General features: G+C 53.0%; 1 protein-coding gene and 1 long non-coding RNA gene across 2 annotated transcripts in view; one reads left to right on the top strand and one right to left on the bottom strand.

Moving 5' to 3' along the window:
• LOC120410970 overlaps positions 1-8755 on the top strand; it is a 30678-nt gene extending 21923 nt beyond the window's left edge. The window contains exon 2 of the long non-coding RNA XR_005603354.1: positions 8560-8755. This is a non-coding gene — a long non-coding RNA (uncharacterized LOC120410970). The remainder of the gene's footprint in view (positions 1-8559) is intronic.
• SHISA6 (shisa family member 6) overlaps positions 1-21236 on the bottom strand; it is a 182913-nt gene that overhangs the window by 131727 nt on the left and 29950 nt on the right. The window contains 1 exon segment of the mRNA XM_039562578.1: positions 12294-12389. Within this exon segment, the coding sequence (XP_039418512.1) occupies positions 12294-12389 (96 nt within the window).

Raw genomic sequence — 21236 nt, 5'->3', positions numbered from 1 at the left:
GTCAGGAGCTGGGGATCCTGTAGCTGGAGGCCCTCGAGAGGTCTCCCTCTGGGTCAGTCACCCTGGGAGTTGGTGGGGGAGTCAGACATGGTTGAGATGAGTCTGCTCTGGACTTCTCTGGGATGTGGGATGTGGCCCCAGCAGGGCCCTGGCTCCCGAGGGCACCGAGGAGCAAAGTCACCAGAGCTGCCACACTGCCCCTGCTTGGTCTGTGCTGCCTGTCTTGGAAAGAAGGGCAGGAAAGGAGCAACCACGAGACACAGGAGGGGGCTGGGGGCTGCCAAACCCCTGCCAGGACCTGTCTCACTCTGCTTTGCTTTCAGAGGGCAGGACGGGTTGGGCTGGGAAGGGACCTTAAAGCCCATCCAGTGCCACCCCTGCCATGGCAGGGACACCTCCCACTGTCCCAGGCTGCTCCCAGCCCCAATGTCCAGCCTGGCCTTGGGCACTGCCAGGGATCCAGGGGCAGCCCCAGCTGCTCTGGGCACCCTGTGCCAGGGCCTGCCCACCCTCACAGGGAAGGATTTATTCCCAACATCCAATCTAAACCTGCAATCCTTCATCTCAAAGCCATTCCCCCTTTTCCTGTCCCTCCATCCCTTGTCCAGAGGCGTGGATGGGAGGGCAGCAGCCTGGCCCGCCGTGAGCGCTGCTCCCCCAGCGAGAAATCCCATTTGCAGCGGGCAGGGATCAGAGCCCACACAGGGATTTAACATCTGAGGAGAGAGAAGCGGCGTGGGTGATGTGACGAAGCACCGTGGCTCTGTGGGCTCCTTTGTGGCACCTCTGGGTGCGCAGGTTCCTTTGGGCTCTGTGTGGCACTGGAGGGGGTCCCACATTTATCTTTTCCCCCCTGCCCTGCTCAGACTCATTTCCTTGCTGCCTTGTGCCTGTTCACAGCTGCAGCTGCTGGAGCCAACATCACCTGGAGTTGGAAGGAAACAAAACATCTCCCTGAGAGGCCACTGTGGCTACCAGGGACCACCACGGGCTCAGACTGGGGTCAGCTCAACAACCTCTGAGCACCCCTGACTTGTTGGGCTCAGTCTCTGGGCTGGGAGCTCTCAGGAGCCAAAGCTCTGGGCTTGTGTGGGGCACAGGACAAAGCTGGGCGTGCACCTGGCGCCCCATGGCCCTCGGGCAGGGCCCTGAGCTGCAGGAAGGTCAGGGAGCCCTGAGAAGGAAAGGGTGAGGGGTCACCAAGCTCGGCAGCAAAGCTGCGTCCCCTCGCCGGAGCCACAGCGGTGTGGGGGTGTCAGCTGTGCCCCCAGCCCGGGCACAGGGAGCTGGTTCTGACGGGGACCCAACCCCTCCCCGAGCAGCTCCCGCTCCCCTCAGTCAGGGTGTCCCATTTTCACTCAGGTCACAGCAAACTGGGGCGAGATGAGGCTATTTCTGGCAGCCCGTGGGTGCACGGCGTGAGCTGCTCCACGGGATAAGGCCCTGCCCTGGAAGCTGAGGGACAGCAGGAACTCGGGGAGGTTCCTCCAGTCCTAAGAGGCTGGAGCACTTCATGCTCAGGCCTGAACGCTCCTGTGAGTTCCCTCACTCCTCTGGTAGCTCTGGCAGTGGCTTTGCCTGTCCCCATCTCCACAAAAGCATCGGGACCTGTGCTCTGTGTCCTGCACAGCCCTGACCCCACCACACCCTGCAGCAGTGACACCCAGGGGTGACACCCTGAGACAGAAAGCACTGCCTGCTCTCCCTTCTGAATCCAGCACTTTTCAGTCCATGCCTTCCACACACAGAGAGGAGCAGAACTCACCAAACTGCCTTTTCTGGCCCAAATCTACCTCACAGACTTTCATCCACAGCTCCCTCCAAGCACAGACACTTCACCAGGCACTTTCAAAGTCTTAATTCCCATTCTACCTCCTAATCCGAACCTCAGGTTGTTCTCATCACCTATATTTGAACCGCCTCTATTTTTAGTTTCCTGCTTTAAAATGAAGATGAGGACTTGCCTTTTATAGTCTGTGCACTCCTGCTATCTGAGCAGATCTGAAATTACCACCAGTTACTTATACCTCGGAATAAAACCTGGTGTAGCATTCGAAACAATAGAGGCAGTGTGATGACAGAAAAAGGAGAGACAAGAGTGGAGCACCTTAAGGAAATGTTGAAGGTCTGCGTTTCCAAAGAGCAACCCAGGAACTGTGAGCACAGATCTGGCCACACACAGAGCTCAGCCCTGCTCAGAAATGGGGTTTGAAGGACAGTTGTACTCAGCAGATCTGCAGCTCTTGGCTGCACAGACATTTTCCTATCGTGGCTGGAAGGTGATCCCCAAGCTCAGTGTGGGTCCTGCACTGATCCCAGGATTTGAACAAGCTCCCACCAGCAAAATCTGGGAGTCAGGGAGCAATTATCACCCTGCCAGGACACTCCTTTGGGGGCATATTGTACTTGCATTTCTTCCGGGTACAGAAACTAGGGATGGAAAGGGAATGGGAAAGGAAATGGGAATGGGAATGGGAATGGGAATGGGAGGAAAGAAAAGAGAAGAGAAGAGAAGAGAAGAGAAGAGGAAAGGGTTCTAACATGTTTTCAGTCCATTCCTGGTTCAGAGGGGAACTGCAAACCGCCTTCTCTCCAGGGACAGGTGTGCAGCAGCACCACGGGCTGCTCTGCATTGCACACACAAGTTCATTTTCTGCAGCACATCCAGGCAGTGCCATTGAAATCCATCACAGCCTCCCAGCTACTGGCAGGAAATGGGCTCGGGCTCAGCTCTGTGGTTGAGGAGCTGGGCTGAGCTCCAGAGGCGGTGTGGCACCACAGGAGCCGCTGGCAGTCCCCCAGCTCTCTGCTCATTCACTCGCTGGCAGGACTCTCCAACAGGCAGAACTGCCATGAAAAATCTGTCCCTGGCCCAAAGCTCCCTGCTCCATGGATCCCCTTGCCATGGGCTGGAATGCTGCTCCCTGCCGGGCAGCCACTCACTGAGGAGAGGGAAAGAGCTGCTCCTTGTTTTCACCTGCCAGACAGGAAACCCCAGGTTCAATCCAACCCCCAGCCTGCCTCAGGTCCGGGCTCTGGCAGCTCTGCTGCGGGAAGGACTTCATTCAGTTCCTCCCTTCCTGTCCTCCCTGCTCCTTGGGAATCCTGCACTTTGCTTCATGGCGACCAGGAGCAAATGCTGCCCTGCACAGGCTCCCCTCACCTCTAAAACAGATCTGCTCCAACCTGGTTTCAGACCCTGAACTCAATCTCAGCTTGGCAGGGGGACATTGCTGAGCTCTGCCTCTCCCTGAGCACACAAAGAGCAACTCAACAGCTGGGAATAAATTCTGGATAAAGGCAGTTCTTTCATGAGTGTGCCAGAGAGAAACTGCTCCTTCTTGGAGCAAAAGCCAGGCTCTGCTTCCAAAGGCCTGGGCAAACTTCTCCAGCATCTGCTGTGCCCATCCAGGATGGCAGAGCCTTGGCTCCTGTGGGCACTGAGCCTCCCACAGACCAAGGCTGCAGCAGCCCAGGGGTATCCTGACATTTCATGGACACCAGGAGGGCCACAGCCATGGTGGTGCTGCTGGTGACCCTGTGACGTCAGGGGGATGAAACAGAATCATGGAACCCCAGAATGGTTTGGGTTGGAAGGGACCCCAAATCCCACCCAGTGCCACCCCTGCCATGGGCAGGGACACCTCCCACTGTCCCAAGCTGCTCCAAGCCCAAATGTCCAGCCTGGCCTTGGACACTGCCAGGGATCCAGGGGCAGCCCCAGCTGCTCTGGGCACCCTGTGCCAGGGCCTGCCCACCCTCCCAGGGAACAATTCCTTCCCAATATCCCATCCATCCCTGCCCTCTGCCAGTGGGAGCCATTCCCTGTGTCCTGTCCCTCCAGCCCTTGTCCCCAGTCCCTCTCCAGCTCTCCTGGAGCCCCTTTAGGTCCTGCAAGGGGCTCTGAGGTCTCCTTGGATCCTGGAACCCAAACCATTCCATGATTCCAGGAATCATGGTTCCCATCTTCAACCTCTGGCCTTCAGACACTGCCAAAACACAACCTGGTCATGGGCAGGGCCCCACGTGCTGCCAAGAGGCGAAGGGGAATCTGTGCCAAAGAGTAAAACCAATCAGTAATTTCAAGTCTGGCTCTCCTGGACTGTCTGCAGTCACTGCTGTGGCGTTTGCTGGGCACACCCCTGCAGTGCCCACAGTCTTGTCCTGACTATTGAAGGATGAACAGAAGCTCCTAAAACCAAATAACTCCCCCAGGAGCAAGCACCATCCATAGAAAGTCAATCTGGAAGGCAGACCTGAGCCCTGTGTCTCCAAAACCACTTCCCTGATGATGAGTTCATCCCAAGGAGTGCCTCCCAAGGAACCTTGGCAGATAAACTGCACATACCACACTGGCTTTGCTCTAGCAGTGGATTTTTGGGAGTGCTCAAGCTCCCCATGTGCCAAACTCTGACCGTGTTGTTCTGGAGAGGTCACAGATGCTTCAGAATCACAGATCTCTCTGCAAAGTCCCCTCTCTGCTGCCAGGAGTCTCCAGTTCTTTTCACAATATTTGAATTTCTTATTTACAACTGGCAAGCAGGATTAAGAGTGAATGCAGCCCTTCCAAAGGCACATCAATCCAGCTCCAGGGTGAGCCTTCATTTAGGTTAAACTCCCTGTTTGAGGGAGAGAACCAGCCTGAGATACTCAATGACACCACAGCAAGAAATCCAAAGGGCTTTTTATCCAACAGTTCTTGATCATAAATAGAGAAAAGCACGTTCTTCAAAGAGGAGCTTGTGGCAAGCAGCTGCAGCTCCAGTTTCACAGACAGCTGGGCTGTACCTGCCAGCTCTTCCCCAGCTTTTGGCTCAGCTTTCAAAGGGATCTGCCAAAACATCCCAGAGAGTTGACAGACTCTCTGAGAAAGGGCAGCCAATAATAGGCAGGGCTTCTTTCTTCTCCCCTCAGCCATTGTCATTTATTTTGTTATCCTGCTAACGCACATCAGAAAGAAGAGGAATCCATTCTGGAGTTCCAGATGATTGAAACCCAACCATGGAACTCAGCAGAGGATGAGTTTGTAGGGCTGGGCAGCAGATGGAGAATCAGCGGAGTGATAACTTGTGGGATTTACCTCAGCATGGGAAGAGGAGGTCCTCAGCAGTGGCACTGGGGAAGGCGAGTCCCAGACTCTGTCTCACACGGAGCCAGGGATGCCCTGTGACCTCCCAGCTGCCCAAACACTCGGCTAATCCTGGGTGTGCACACACAGAAAGGCCCTGGTGGCCTTTCCCTGCCCCAAACACAAGATTCTGGCTTTCACTGTCTCTGAGAGAGAAAGAAGAGACAACCCCAGCCCTGTCCTTGTCCCTCAGGAAGCCCCTTTGATCAGGCCAAGTTAAAAATGCCAAAACCAATGGATGGGTGAGCAGTGGGATCTCCAAGTGACCCTGTCCCATGGGAAAGGCTCCCTTCCTTGCAGCAGGCAGCAGTTTCCATGTTCCAGCTGGCTCTGGAGCAGCCTTGAGCTCCCTGCATGGGGATCTCCTGGATCTCCTGGCTCAGCAGGGACCCATGTGCTCCATGCCCAGCTCGTGGCCACTTCCCTGCTGTTCCAAGGAACAACAAGCTCGAGGGAGGCTCTCAGATCAGTTGCCAGTCCTTGTGCTCAGTGTGGGACATGCTGGCTTGGACAGCCACATCCCAAACACCCTCTGCAGGTTCCTGCCCAGTCTGGGGAGAGAAGGACACCTTCACCTCTGTTATCTCATTGCTCATGGCAGGAGGTGACACCGGGCACCGAGAGCGTTTCACCGGTGTCCCCCCATCCCTTGCCCACAGCAGCTGCAGCCACTGGAATGTTTTCCACGCCCTCCCCCTCTCCTCCCACCCGGCCATTCCGAGGGCTATAAAAACCAGAGCTGTCCAGACTCTGCTGAGAAATGGACCGGCCATGTCTGAAGGCGATTAAATAATTCAGAGCAGCTGGAAATGTCCGATTGCATCATGGAATCTTTCTGCAGAGCTCCTGGGCCCCTCTTCACATCCCAATGATCCTATTTCCGAGTCAATACAATTAAGTGCCAGGATATGCAAGGCTTGGAATTAATCTGGAATCAGGATGCGAGGGATCTTTAGCACACCCGCCGCAAGACACCGTCAAAATCACCCGAAATGATCCAGGATAAACAGAAAGTGATTCACTGGGATGCAGCGGGCTCGGGCTCCACAGCTCCCCGTTGATGGGAGGTCTAACAAGTGTTTAGCAAGCACACCCAACCCTCAGTTTTTGCAAATCTATTCACGGCGAGTTACAGGTGCAGGTATGAAAAAAATGATCCTCAAAGTTCTGCCTTTGCCTGTATTAACGAGTCTGCTGCAAGTGTGGATTACTAATGACGGGGGCAGGCAGTAAATCCCAGCTTGGAGCTGATTCACTGCGTGTTTTGTAGCTGCGCTGGGCTGAGGAAGTTGTGACAGATGTAATATAAGACCCCAAAATAACAAATTAAGGGTATGAACCAGCACTTTGGGAAGGAAACTGGAACACAGAGCTGCAAGCCAAGCAACGGGGAACCAGCCATGACAGCAGGGAACCAGGGCAGTGTTGGAGGGAGCAATCAGAACTCTCAAACTGCTAATGAGGAACAAATTAATAAAGCTCTTTCCTCCCATTCATCTCTGAATCACATTTACGTGCCAATGGAGCAGCAGCACTGCCGGCCCGAGTCGATGGCTGTGAAAGGGGCTCAGTTTGGGGTGTCCCAAAGCAGCAGGGGCGTGTCAGAGGGGGCAGTGGGTGTGCAGGAGGAGGAAGGGGTGCCAGCCCCAGTGTCCCATCCCGCTCTCCCATCTCAGTGGGAACGCACAGCCTGCAGCAGCTCAATGCTCTACGCCAGCTGAGGTGTCTGCACCGAGATTAGTTTGCACACAGATCTGTCAGCGCTGAGACACAGAGCCTGTCAGAGCCACTCCTCAGCCTGCAGGAAAACCACGGAAGGATGTGCAGATGAGGGAACACGACGGATGGGGAGATCAAAACATCTCAGGGAGGAAACGACCTGCTCCTGGTGCTGACACAGGATGTCCCCAGCCCTGCCGTCAGTGACAAGCTGTTCTGAGAGTCCCACAAACACAGCCCCAGCCCTGAGGCACTGACTCCGGGCTCCTGTCCCCACACACAGGGAAGGCATCGCTCCCACAGGGAGCGGCAGAGCTGGGAAAGCTCTGGAGCTTCCAGAGGAGGAAGGGGTGAGGCAGTGGAGCTGGCACCCAGCTCAGCTGGAGACACAGAAGCAGCGCAGGAAGATTTGATTGCTAAGTGTGTTCTGGAGATGCCTTTGCCTTTCTGTGGCTGCTTCTGGAAGTTTTATGTCCAAGCCCAGAGGTTGAAGTGGCAGATGAGGCTGATGCTTTACCTGTGGCTTTGCCTGAGTGACCCTTTGGACACCATGCCCCATCTCCCAGTGCTGACCTGGGGGATCTGACTCTCCAGGAGGCTGTAGGGGGGAGGTTGGCCAAGGTGCCAGCTCAGAGATGAGGTGTTTCCCTCAGCCCGTCAGAGCCACTGCCAGACAGGCAAGGGGAGAAGCCACCAGACGCAGCTGCCCCCTCACTCCAGTCTCTCTCCCCCCCCACCCTCGTGTTTCCCACAAATTCCTGCAGCTTCCAAACCCTTAACCCACAAGGCAGCCACCTTCCACTGCTCTGGCTCCAGGAATATATGGTCTGTCTGCCCTCATGCCCAGGGAAAATAATTTCCTAAGGTAGATCAAGAACTATTCTTTTGAATAAACACAAAGCCGGGGAGGGGAATGCTCACCAGGAGATGTCAGGGGTGATCTGAGGACTGGTATCTAGCTGGGTGTGAGGTCCGGCTAAAGCACAAATACCCCGTTTCCACCCACCAGGCACAAATCCTGTGCCCCCAAAGCAGTGCCCTGAGCCATGTGCCCATGCACGAGGTGCAAGAGGAGTGAGAGCAGAGGCCCAGCAGGCAAATCCCACATTTGGGCTGCGAATCTGCCGGATCTGCACAGAAAATGTGCCGTGGGGAGCTTTTGCTGCTCAGTCACCAGGCTGGCTCTGCCCAGCAGCTTTGCACCTTGCCCACACTGAGGGTGATGCCCGCACACGGGGCTGGGGCTGCACAGCCACAGCCACTGCCCTGCACACGTGGCTCATCCCTTCCTCTTTTCCCTGCCCACTGGCACTGCAGGACATCCTCAGAGCAAATTTTAGTGGGATACTCCAAGAAAAGAGCCTCCTGACTCAGAGCACACCTCCCAGGGAACCCAGGCACAGCCTTGAGCCAAGAGGGAGAGGTTCCATGTCTGGAAGTGCTGTTGGGCAGGCTCTGGGGACATTCGACTCTTGCTGAGTCTCCCACATGGCCCTGCCTCTGCGGTTCCTCCAGGATGTGCCAGAAGCTTGCAAGGAACTAAGATTATAGGAACAGTTCTGGTTTTCCCTACAGGATGACCCTGTAGCGTTTAGAAGAGTCTAAACCCCTCTGTTCCTCCTGCCTCACTGCCCCGATCCCTTGCACTCAGCTCAACTGGGAAATTCTGCTTTTTCCAGAAAATAACCTCACTATTTTTCACACTCTTGCAGAGTTACCAGGAAAAGAAAGAAGCTGTTGAGTGATGAACAGAGATGATCATCTGCTCTACAGAATTCCTGCTGCTGTCCCAGACTGCTGAAACTCGAGGGGCTCAGTTGCGTTGGGAAACTATTTTCAAGGTCTGAGACAGTAAAAAAAAAACAACCAACCAAAAAGCAAAATAAAAGTCGTGGTTTTACCTGAAAACTCAGCACTATGATGAATGTGTTCCCTCCCTGGAGTGTTTTATCTGTGTGGGTGCAGCTGTAAATCCCCTCCAGCCTGGGTGAGTGCCAGAGCTCTGGGGAGCCCTGGCAGGACCGAGGGCACAGCCCAGGCCAGGGTGGGACACTGGGAGTGTCAGGATGCTCGGGATAGGCTGAAGAAGGTTTTATATTGGGTCAGTGCACAGAGAGGTGAGCTGGCTCCTGTCTCCCACGTGTGTCCCTGCAGCACCAAACCCTCCCAGCACCTCCCACAGCACTGGAGCTGCTCCTACACAGGAATGTGGGATCCACCCTCCTTCTCTGAGGGCTGAGAGACCCCCTCTGGCTGGAGGGGGGCAGAGGTGCCCTGTGCCCACCCAGTGAACTCCTCAGAGGTGCGGGTGTCCCCCAGCTGCCTCTACATGGAATTAAAAGCCGCTCCCTCAGAATCAACCATCCAACTTCCTCCTACCTCATGAGAGATGAGATCAGCCCTGCCTTGTGCCTCACCACGGGGCCTTCCATGGCCTAAAGAGCTGGGATTCATCCCCGGATCATCCTGACAGGCTGACAGCAGAGTCTGTGCCCGTGGCTTGAGGAACACACGCTGTAATGCCTTTAGAGCCTTCAGATGCCAGGCAGCGATGCACTGCCCAGTGGAATGCCATGGAAGAGCCGTAAATCCCGATCCTGCAGGATGTCAGACATGTGGATACGCTGATCTGGTATCCATGGTACTTTGGCATGTCTCACATCTTTGTCTTCTGCCCGAAATAGATGAGCTCTTAAATATTACTCAGCACTTGGAGTTCTGCCACGGCACAGAAGACAGTTGAGAAAACACCAAAAATGTGTCTCCCAGTGCTGAGAAATATTGAGAGAAACTTCACTGGTTTTGGTCAGCCACGGGGCAGAACCCTCTCCACAAGGCAGGGTGAGGTTATCTGGCTGAGGTGGAGGTGGTAACACAAGGGCTGGAACTCAAATAGGACAGAACCTGCTCATCTAAACAGGAATAGGACAAAACAGGACAGAACCTGCTCATCTGCAGCCCTGGCTGAAGCTCTCATCCCTCCTTACAGGTACTGGGTGGTCACTTCAAGCTGGCCTCAGGAAATCTGTCACACAATATTTCCTAAAATCCAACCTTTTCAGGCACAATCCTAATGATAAATCCCCTCAGTCCTTCGTGACACCCGAAGTCCCCGCTGTCACAGCACAGACAGACAATCAGATCAGGTCACAGACAAAGACAAAGCCACACGTGAGCACAAGCGGGTCCTGCAGCAGGTGTGAGAGGCTCATCGCTCTCACCACTCAGCAGTGGGGGAATCTGCCATCAAGAAACTGGAAATGAACATTAGAGCACTGCTCGAAACCCAGGTGAAAGGCAAATTCTAAGGCCAGTCCATTCTGATGTCTACAAACAGCCACGATATTGTTTCATTTCTTCAGAGAACAAGAGCCTTTTATTCACTTCGGAAAGCACCCCCTGCCTGGTGGCTGTGGTGGATAAACAGCCTGCACTCCCACTGCCCACTCTCCCACCTTCCCAGGGATGGGAAATGTGCTCTGGGAAAGGTGTGGAAACCCCCGGCCCACCTACAGGAGGGCAGAGCCCCCGAGCCTTTGCAGCTAAAGAAGGAAAGGAGGTTTTGTTCTCACCTGGGAAGGAACTGGGAAAAGCCTTTTGGACAGCAAACTGCTGGGAGGTGCCTCTGGTCTGAGGTGAGGATAATTCACCTGTCTGAGACAAAGGGCTGGATTTACAGCCCTGCTCAGGGTTCTCCACGGGCTTGGTGGAGGCTATCAGGACACCCCACTCCACAGACCATCGCTCCTGGGGTACGTTTGCTCCCTGACCCTAAATACACTGCTGACGTGGCAGGACATGACTGTAAAACTTTGGGATGGGGACACCTTGTGTGAAATGCCACCCACAGGTCCTTCCTTGAACCATTGCAGCTCCCAGCCCACCTGGGGTTCCCCTGCTTCCCTTCCCTCGGTGCAGAGCTGGACTGGAATTGCAGGGTACTGGATTACAAATCTGGGATTGCAGGGTATTGGATTACAGTTCTGGGATTTCAGGGTACTGGATTATAAATCTGGAATTGCAGGGTACTGGATTACAGATCTGGGATTGCAGGGTATTGGATTACAGATCTGGAATTGCAGGGTACTGGATTACAAATCTGGGATTGCAGGGTACTGGATTACAGATCTGGGATTTCAGGGTACTGGATTATAAATCTGGGATTGCAGGGCACTGGATTACAGATCTGGGATTTCAGGGTACTGGATTACAGATCTGGGATTGCAGGGTACTGGATTACAGATCTGGGATTGCAGGGTATTGGATTACAGATCTGGGATTGCAGGGTATTGGATTACAAGTCCCACGGGTGCTGCCTCAGCCTCAGTAAACTTTATTTAAGCACACACAGACATACACAGACAATATACATATATTTGTTTCTTGTCTGACAGTTCTACAGGACCAACACTGCTTTGGATGACACTCGTGGAGAACTGGAAAAAGTGCAGGAAATGCAGGAAAAAAAAAAAGTCAAGGTCTTTTAATCATTTGTGAGTCATGGTCATCCACAGAAACAACACAGGAGCGTTCAACCAGGCGAGCACGAGGACACAGCTCCACATACAGTACATTGTCTATAGAGGAATCTCCATACATTGTGTCTAGAGGGGGTACAGCAGTCTCGGGGGACACAAAAGGGAACAGGAATGGCACATGCACCCCCAGTGTCACAGCCAGGGCACCGGGTGGCACTCGGGCAGGGCGGGGGGGACGGGAGGACACTCCAAACACGTCTCACCGTACACTAGAAAAACTCACCAAACAGGCAACAGCGTCATCAGTGAACAGTGCCCGGGCTTCTGGTGTCACCAGGACACAGCTTTGGTGTCACCAGAGCCCCTTGGGTATTTGGGTACTTGTGTTAAAGAGCTACAGCTGTCTCTCCACAGATATTTGTATACAGTACATGTACACAGAGCATACACAGAGCAGCATATGGATATTTTTGTGTTTTCCTGTTTGTACATTATATCACAGATTATAGGAACACAGAAAATATAGGCTTTAGGACCTAAAAAGAAATAATTTTATAAAATGTTCATCATACCCCCCCCCCCCCATCAAAAATAAATAAAGAAAGAAAGAAAAGAAAAGCCCAGAAGTCAAAGGAAAGAGCTCCAGACCCACAGTCTGGACGTGGTCACTGCCTGCCCTGGGCCAGCTGGACATTCCTGCCCTCCCCTTTGGGAGCACCCCCGCACCCAGGAAAACACAAAGCTGGAGGAGCAGTCCCACCGCAAAGCCTGGATGGAGCCCGGCATCCCCCGTGCCCTGCCCCAGCTCCCTGCCAGGACCCCGCAGGTCCTGCCCCAGCACTGACCCCCAGCAGCATCTCCTGGGCTGAGCCCAGTGCCAGCTCAGGGCACCCAGAGCCCAGCTGCCGGCCCAGAGCTTTGGATTTAAAACAATCTTTTCATTTAGCAAAAAATGGTTTCCACTGTACCCTTCGTGTGTCCTCTTCCTAACGTGACAAACCCGGAGGAGATGAAATTATGGAGATCTGGCCCTCCACTGCGATAAATATCCTTTCCATAGTGACCTGCCAGGGAAAAGGAAACAAAAACACCTTCAGTCAGTCTGTCTGTGTGGATATACATATATCTATATATTTTTATATTTATATATTTATATATTAATATATTTATATATTTTTATATTTTTATATTTATATATTTATATATTTATATATTTATATTTATATGTATATTTCTATGTTTATATATTTACATAGATATGTATTTTGTATAGATATTTATTTATATATATCTATATATTTATATAGATATATATTTATATATTTATATATTTATATAGAGATATAGAGATATGTTTATATAGATATATATTAATATATTTTATATATTTTTATATATTTATATATCTATATATTTATAGGTCTATATATTTATATATTTATATAGATATATATTTATATAGAGATATATTTATATTTTTATATATTTATATAGATATATATTAAAATATTTTATATATGAATATATATTTATATAGTTATATATTTCTATAGAGATATATTTATATATTTATATGGAGATATATTTATATAGAGATATATTAATATATTTTTAATACATTGATATATTTTTATATCTATATATTTTTATATCTATATACTTATACATTTATACATGTGCCATACAGCCCTGCTGTCACCCTCATACACGTTGCATAATTAATGGCACCCCGAGGGTGGCACAGAAAACACCACCTATGGCAACACCGAAGCCTTAATTCTTCATTGGCAAAGATCTGTGGAGAAGAACAACTGCACGTTTTGGAAATTGCCAAGGAACGAACAGGATCTGCGAGGGGAAGCACCCAAGTGCCAAATGAAGCAGCCCAATCTTCAGGAAATTGGCTCATCCCTGGCTCAGATCCACGTTTGCTCTCCCAAGGGCCTGGTCTCCCTCAGACCTTCCAGATTGAGGAGATAAAGGAAATCAGAAGAGATTCCAGCCAGACCCCTGAGAGCATCCTGGTGGCACAGGTTTTGTCCCAAAAGGTGCCAGTGTCACCCCTGTCCACGCTGGGCCCACGGCCCCATGAACAGCAGCGCAGCAAACTTGGATTCGAGCTTTCGTTTGCTCTGCCCCATGCATGGCATCCCTGCATAGTTCCTCAAGTGCAAATATCTCCTCAAAAGACTTCCTCGGAGCTTTCTCAGTCCCTGACAAGAGAGTAGGTTCAAGAGACACCCAGCTTTTTAATATTTTAATACATTAATAAAGAAAAAAACCCTCCTGCCTCCCTGTTACCATGCAAAGCTCTGAAATGAGGACACAGATAATTTTTCAGATACTCTTTATCATCTCCTCCCTTTTTCATGTTGTTAATTTTTCTGCTCCTATTATTTCAGGAAGAGGCAGAGATAAGATAGGTGCAGGGGGAGGGAAGGGAGGCGCCTCGGGGGCCACGAATGCAGCTCAGAAATTCCACTTCTGCCCCGTTTCCTGCACGAGCTGTGGTAGCTCATGGTCCTGGGCTGGAGCAGAGCCGGGTCAGGCAGCTGTGGGCAGCACCAGGAGGGCATCCAGGATCCAGGTGGGAACAGCCTGTCCTGCCTGGCTCACACTGGCACCACAGCCCTTCTCCGCTTTTCCAAGACTGACCCCAAAAGCTGTTTGTTCTCACCCAATTTCAGGCTCTCTGGCAGCATCCTGTGAATTAAGAGAGACTCGAGAGGTCTCCCTCTTTCCTTTCCAGCCGGTCACTGTCCCCCAGTGCCCAGCAGTGGGGTCTGGTTTATAATAACCTGAGGGGAAGCACCCACCTACCCCCCAAGATCCCCAAATGTCATGGAATCGCTGAATGGTTGGGATGGGAGGGACCTTTAAGCCCATCCAGTGCCACCCCATGCCATGGGCAGGGACACCTCCCACTGTCCCAGGCTGCTCCCAGCCCCAATGTCCAGCCTGGCCTTGGGCACTGCCAGGGATCCAGGGGCAGCCACAGCTGCTCTGGGCACCCTGTGCCAGGGCCTGGCACCCTCACAGGGAACAATTCCTGCCCAGTCTCCCACCCAGCCCTGCCCTCTGCCAGTGGGAAGCCATTCCCTGGGTCCTGTCCCTCCCTCCAGCCCTTGGAAATCCTCTCTCCCCATCTTTCCTGGAGCTCCTTCAGGCCCTGCAAGGCCACACTGAGGTCACCCCAGAGCTTCTCCTCTCCAGGTGAACACCCCCAGCTCTCGCAGCCTTTCCTCCCAGCAGAGCTGCTCCATCCCTCTGCTCATCCTGGAGCCTCCTCTGGGCTCTCTCCAGCAGCTCCAGCTCCTCCCTGTGCTGGGCCCTGGGGCTGGGGCAGCTCTGCAGGTGGGGGCTCAGCTCTGCCCCCCTTGTTGTGCCCCAGTGGGTCTGAGCAGGCTCCAGCCCCGTGTCCAGCAGGTGCCAGGCCAGGAGAGGCTGGCACGGGCTCTGCCATGCCAGGGATGGTGCTGGAGAGCCTCGGAGGAGCTCCCAGGGCAGGCGGGAGACGCTGACACTTGTGACAAATGTTTATTCCCATCTAATAGAAAACCCTCCCCACTCCCTTCCCACACGGGGTTTTTTCTGGTCAAGGTCAGCCAAGCGCTCCCTGGAAATGTCACCAAACACACACAAAGTGTTTCCACAGCTCTGGGAGTGGTGGCAGCTCCCAATTTTCTTCTCACAGCTGTGGCAATGAGAGGCGGTGGCAAAAACCTCCAACTGCTGAGGCGTCCCCCAGAAATCCCCTGAGGAGAGCGTCCAGAATAAAGAAAGATTTTCTACTTCCATGGGGAACATCACAGGCTTTCTCTTTTCTTCCCGCCTCCCTCTTGCAAACTCTGGCTTCTGGATTCTGGGTGCCTGGAATTATTTGTGCTCCTTGAGATGTTTGTGCTGGTCCTGAGGAGCCTCCAGAGATGCTCCGTGGCTGAAATGCCCAACTGGATTTCCTTTCCTCTATCACTCTTCTAAACTATGCTGCATCATTGCTTTCCAATGAGCTGATTTTTGTTCCCAGCCCAGGAATTTCTGTGCACTCAGGCCCAGCCACTCTGGCCACTGCCACTCGAGCAGTGCCATAAATTCCCTGCTTTAAACCAGGATAAAAGAACCCCACGAACATCGCTGCTACCTCCAGCTGAAATCAGCTGCCCTTTACAGGTCCCTTCGGAGAATCTGCTTAAGACAGAGATCAAGGAGGGGAAGTTTATAAAAAAAGCAAACATTTACTGGCAGATTGAGGATTGTTCATCAGCCATTTGCTCTCTGAACCTTGCTCTGCCCCTGCTTATGGAACATTGTAGTGCAATTAAAGCATCCCTGTGAGAACGAGCCATTAGCATTTGAACAGGAGCTACATTTTCCCAGGAGAAACTCGAATTTGTAGACTTCAAGTAGCATGGCTTTTCCCTTTCCACGGATGTATTACAGGATGCTACGTTTGCTTTTTGGGGTTTTTTTATATTCCTGCTCACTTGTGAGCATTTCTCTCAGCTTTGCAAAATTCTGGGATATGGTTTTTCCTTTCAGAAGTGCCTTGGGGGATGCTGGGGCACCAAATCCAGGTGTTGTTATTGAACTCATTTGCCATAATCCCATCCTGAGCTGGGTGTTTCCCACTGGAAGTGAAGGATCCCTTGGAGCAATCCCAAATGCAGGTGCCCAGCAGAGCAATGGGAGCACAGACTGGGCCATGCCAGATCAGGAAATTCCCCATTTCCATCTCCACTGGGGCTCTTTTTCTCCTTTCTGCCTCCAGCTGTGCTCTCCCCGAGGTGCTGGGAGTCCTTCCGGAGCTGCTGGAGTGGGATCAGTGATGCCAGAGGGGGTTCAGCCACGAGCTGATGGAGCTGCCTGTGCCATGGGCTGGGAAGGAGCTCCTGCAACTCATCCCAGATGCTCACCCTGACCAGGCTAAACCTCCGGTGTTGCCCTCTCCCCTACGGAGAGAGAGCTAAAAAATGCAGAATTCCTTGAAAAACTGGCGTGAATTGAGTGATTTTCCTTTCAGATTTCAGGGATTTTTCACTGAATCACAACATAGTTTGGGAAGGGACATTAAAGCCCATCCAGTGCCACCCCTGCCATGGCAGGGACACCTCCCACTGTCCCAGGCTGCTCCCAGCCCCAATGTCCAGCCTGGCCTTGGGCACTGCCAGGGATCCAGGGGCAGCCCCAGCTGCTCTGGGCACCCTGTGCCAGGGCCTGGCACCCTCACAGGGAACAATTCCTGCCCAATCTCCCACCCAGCCCTGCCCTCTGCCAGTGGGAAGCCATTCCCTGTGTCCTGTCCCTCCCTCCAGCCCTTGGAAATCCTCTCTCCCCATCTTTCCTGGAGCTCCTTCAGGCCCTGCAAGGTCACACTGAGGTCACCCCAGAGCTTCTCCTCTCCAGGTGAACACCCCCAGCTCTCGCAGCCTTTCCTCCCAGCAGAGCTGCTCCATCCCTCTGCTCATCCTGGAGCCTCCTCTGGGCTCTCTCCAGCAGCTCCAGCTCCTCCCTGTGCTGGGCCCTGGGGCTGGGGCAGCTCTGCAGGTGGGGTCTCACCTGAGCACAGGGGCACAATCCCCCCTGCCCTCCCTGCTGCCCACCCTGGGGCACAGGGAATTTCTGGGTCCCAGTTCTCACCCACAGCACCCCCAAATCCTTCTCCCAGGGCTGCTCTCTCAGCTCATCCCCAGCACTGTCCCCTCCTGCCACTCCCAGCCGGGCAGTGCAGCAGCCCTGGCCCCCCCTCGTGTCCTCGTTTGCCCAGGGGTCCCTGCCTGCACATTTTGGGGGTCTGGGAATGAAACCCCCGGCCCAGAACTGCTCCTGCCAGGGTCCCACAACACCAACAGCTCCCAAAGCAAAGCAGCCACCCCTGCCTGACCCCTGGCACACACGTCACTCACTCCCGGTCCACGCTGATTTTGTATCTCTGTTTCTCCTGGGCAGGATCAGATTTAAAGTGCTTCTTCAGAGCGCTGTGTTTGACCTTCTGGAAGAGGCTTTTCCTGCTCTTTTGCTCCCTGTTCTGGCTCAGGCTCGGCTCCATGTGCTCCAGTGCCTCTGAGCCCCTGCACTCAGCACTCGCTCCCAGGCTCTGGGGCTGGGGCAGAGCTGCAGCACCCCAGCAAAGGAAGATTGGCACTTCCACAGCTCCAAATTGCCAGCAGAGACTGAAACAAGGCAGAATTTCACTTCTTTCCCCCCTCTCCTCTGGCTGCACGGCCAAGCAGAGAGCAGAGAGCTCTGCCTGCCACACAATAGAGGCAAATTCTCCAGGGCACAGAGCTCCAAGGGAACATTTCGTTACAATGGCATCCTACAGAACACACATATGGAACAGCCCCGGCCACAAACTGCAATTACAACCCCGGCTCTGCTTTAACAGAATTATTAGAGCTGAACTAAAATGCTGTTATCCACCTCTTGGAAATGTTATTACTGAGCACAGATTACATCACCCCGAGAAGGGCAGACAGGGACCGGCGTGGACAGACTTTTGCAAGAGACACAGAGCTCTGACCTCAGCCTCGACACAAATTGCCCTGGGGAAAAGAGCCCTGCACCCAGAGAGGAGCCCTCACATCCAGCTCCTCAGCACAGACATTACTGTCACACAGAGCTCTGCAGGAAAAGAAAAAACCCTTTCATCTTTGGGGGGTGGATGGAGGATCCACAGCCTTCCTGCTCCTGCTCATTTCTGCTGGAGTGATTCTTTTGGGGCTGTTTCCCACATAACAGAGTTGGAGTGATCCTTTTGGAGCTGTTTTACACGGAAAACCAAGGGAGGGAGATGTTTGCAGAGTGCTCTGCACCACCCCTGTCCTGCCACCCTTATTGGGGGGGTCTTGGAATGCAAGGCAGGCTCAGCTCCGGAGCCAAAACATGAATTCCTGCCCCCAGAGGTGCCCAAGGCAGCCAGAGAAACCCCACCCATCCCAGTTTGGGGGAAACCTCAGGAATTTGGGGGTGTCAGACATGGTGGAAATGTTTGCAGCCAGGTCAGGCACCTGGGGGGACTTCTCTTGGGGTGCAGTTTAACAGAGATTACAGTGATGAGGGACATCCCAGGGATGCCACTGAGACCTCAGACATCCCCATTTTCCTTCTCCAAACAACCCAAAAAGCAGGAGCCAGCTGGCACCTCTCACACGTGTCAGAAACAGCTCAGTGAGGGCTCCACCAGTGAGTTTTTCCTGTTTAACACCATCCTTCTGGCACTGCTGCCTGTCCAGGACACAAAAATGTGCACAAAAAAGCAACTGGAAGGAGTTCAGTGGCACTTGGGGTGAGCTGTCGGCGTTGCACAGGCAGACATGAATGGGATGTATTCCAAATCAGTGCAGGGAAAATCAGATTTTTCCATGTCCTACAGATATTCTGTAGCTTAAATCACACTGGGTGGGCTAAGGAGAGCCAAGTTCCCTGTCCCAGGAATCACAGAATCACAGGAATATTAAGGCTGGAAAAGACCTCTGAGATCACCAAGCCCAACCACTTAAACCATGGCCTCAAGTGCCACATCTGTGTTTTTGAACCCCTGGGGCAGCCTGTCCTGGGGCTTTACAACCCTTTCCATGGAGAAATTGTCCCTGTTGTCCAATCTTAACCTCCCCTGGCACAGCTTGATGCCTTTTCCCCTTGTCCTGTTGCGCTGGGGGAGCGGAGTCCCCCTGGCTGCAGCCTCCCCTCCAGGGGCTGTGGAGAGCAGTAAATGTGACAATCCACCCAGAATTTCACCCTCTTTCTGAAGAAGTTCTTCCTTTCTGTCCCTTTCCCTCCTGCCAGGCCTTTGTAACATCCTGCCCTGCCTCATCTGGGGTTTGGGATGTTCCTGCGGGAGCACAGGGGCAGAGCTCTGTCCCCAAGGACACTGAAAACATGGGAACAACTCAGGCCAGGGTCACTCCCGAGCCAAGAGGGAATTGGGGTTCAAAACAGAACAGGGGGACCGTTCCAGCTGGAAAATGGAGAGATCTTTGCTTTGCCTTTTGAGTCATTCCCGTGTGGCTTCTGCATTATCAGCCTTGAGGGGGCATTTGTGTCACTTCTTCCACCCTTCCCTGCAACCAGACCCGGTAAAAGCTCCCCGTTCACAACCCCATCCTGCAACTTTCAAGTCAAATCATCGGCCAGGAGCTGAGCTCTGTGGAAAATGACGCATCCTGGAAGACTTCCCAAGACAAGAACGGGAAACAGCTCCCTGGCACAGGGTTTGGAGCAGTCCAAATGGGCAGCCCTGCCAAAAACCTGCCCACTTACAGCACAGCAGAGCCAGACCCAGAGCACTGAGCTCGGACTCCTGGATCTGCCTGGCACTGGAAAAGCTGGAGAAGATGAAGCTCAAAGCTGTGCTGGCTCCAGTGACCCAGGGAACATCTCCTTCATTGATTGTTTACTCTGTTAACTACAGCAGCTGTCCTTGACTTTGAACCCCCCTGCGAGCTGGAACAGGCCGGAAGAGGCTTCGGGAAACAGCACTCTGAGGTTCTGTTAACTTTAAAAAATGACTCTGTGAAAGCAAAACCCAGGAGTGCAGCGCTCGAGGGTCTCGGCAGCAACGTGGGATGACAGAAATGCCGTGATGAGCTCATGCTCTGCTCAGATAAAAGCACTTTCAAAAGGAGGGGATTAAATGGATGAGAAAATAAAACACAGCCCCTCTCCAGCTCTCCACAAGCAGCACAAAACCCATGAAGGACTGGAACAGCCCCGCTCCCATGGGCTGCTCCTCCTCCCCAGGGACACACGCATGGCTTGGAGCTCTGATGCTCCTCGAGGAGCAAACTTTAAAGCCCCTAAAGCCCCTAAAGCCGCCCCTTTGCTCTGCAGCACAGCAGAGGAAGGGGCCCTGTGGATGTTGCCCTTTACAGAATTCCAGGATGGTTTGGGTTGGAAGGGACCTTAAAGCTCATCCAGTGCCACCCCTGCCATGGCAGGGACACCTCCCACTGTCCCAGGCTGCTCCAAGCCCCAATGTCCAGCCTGGCCTTGGGCACTGCCAGGGATCCAGGGGCAGCCCCAGCTGCTCTGGGCACCCTGTGCCAGGGCCTGCCCACCCTCCCAGGGAGGAATATTTTCCTTACATCTGCTCCAATCCTGCTCTCCGTCAGACCCTCTAGAGCTGCCAGAGTCACCCAAAAGCTCCCAGGGATGCACAGGCTGGGATTGTTGGGGTGTCTGTGCAGGGCCAGGAGTTGGACTGGATGATCTTTGTGGGTCCCTTCCAGCTCAGGAAATTCCGTGGTTCTGTAGGGATCTTTTACAGCCTTGATTTGTTTGTGCTTTCACTGCATTTTATGTACGGCCTTCTGGGAACAGCAGGAATTCCGTCCATGGAAAAGGCACCGAGGGAAGTGCCCGGTGCTTCCCCAGCACTCTGGGATTGGATTTAGCGAGGGGAAGCAGCAGGAAGGAGTCACTGCTCTGGGACAGCTGGAATTCCATCAGGAACCTGCCCCCTGCAGAAAGCCACTGTGCAAAGGAGATGGGGATGTTGGTGGAAAATTCAACTGAAAAGGAGAAGCCTCCAGAGGAGAAGGAGATGCCAGGATCAAACCTGTGAGTCTGGTGTTGGCAATTTGTGCAACTGCAGCCCTTAATTTCTGAGTAATAACATCTCCTGAGATAACTCAGGGAAGCTGCTTTATCCCAGCATCCTTAACTGCCTTTAAAGCAGCGCTTGTAATTCAAGATGAAGATATTAATTTCAGAAGTGTTGAAAATTTCTGCATTCACATTCATCTTCCTGAAGAAAGAAGCTCCAAAACCTCAGCTACATTCCTCAAACGCACCTGGCTCATGAAATGACGCCTCAACAAACCAAAGTTTTAGGGATACGTGGTCCATGTGCACGTTAACTGCAGCCTGCACGTTGTGGGATGACTTTCAGGGGAAAAAGGATGATGATGACT

Source organism: Corvus cornix, chromosome 18 (assembly GCF_000738735.6).
Source record: "Corvus cornix cornix isolate S_Up_H32 chromosome 18, ASM73873v5, whole genome shotgun sequence".
Taxonomy (NCBI): Eukaryota; Metazoa; Chordata; class Aves; order Passeriformes; family Corvidae; genus Corvus; species Corvus cornix.
This window is presented reverse-complemented; position numbering and strand designations above follow the sequence as displayed.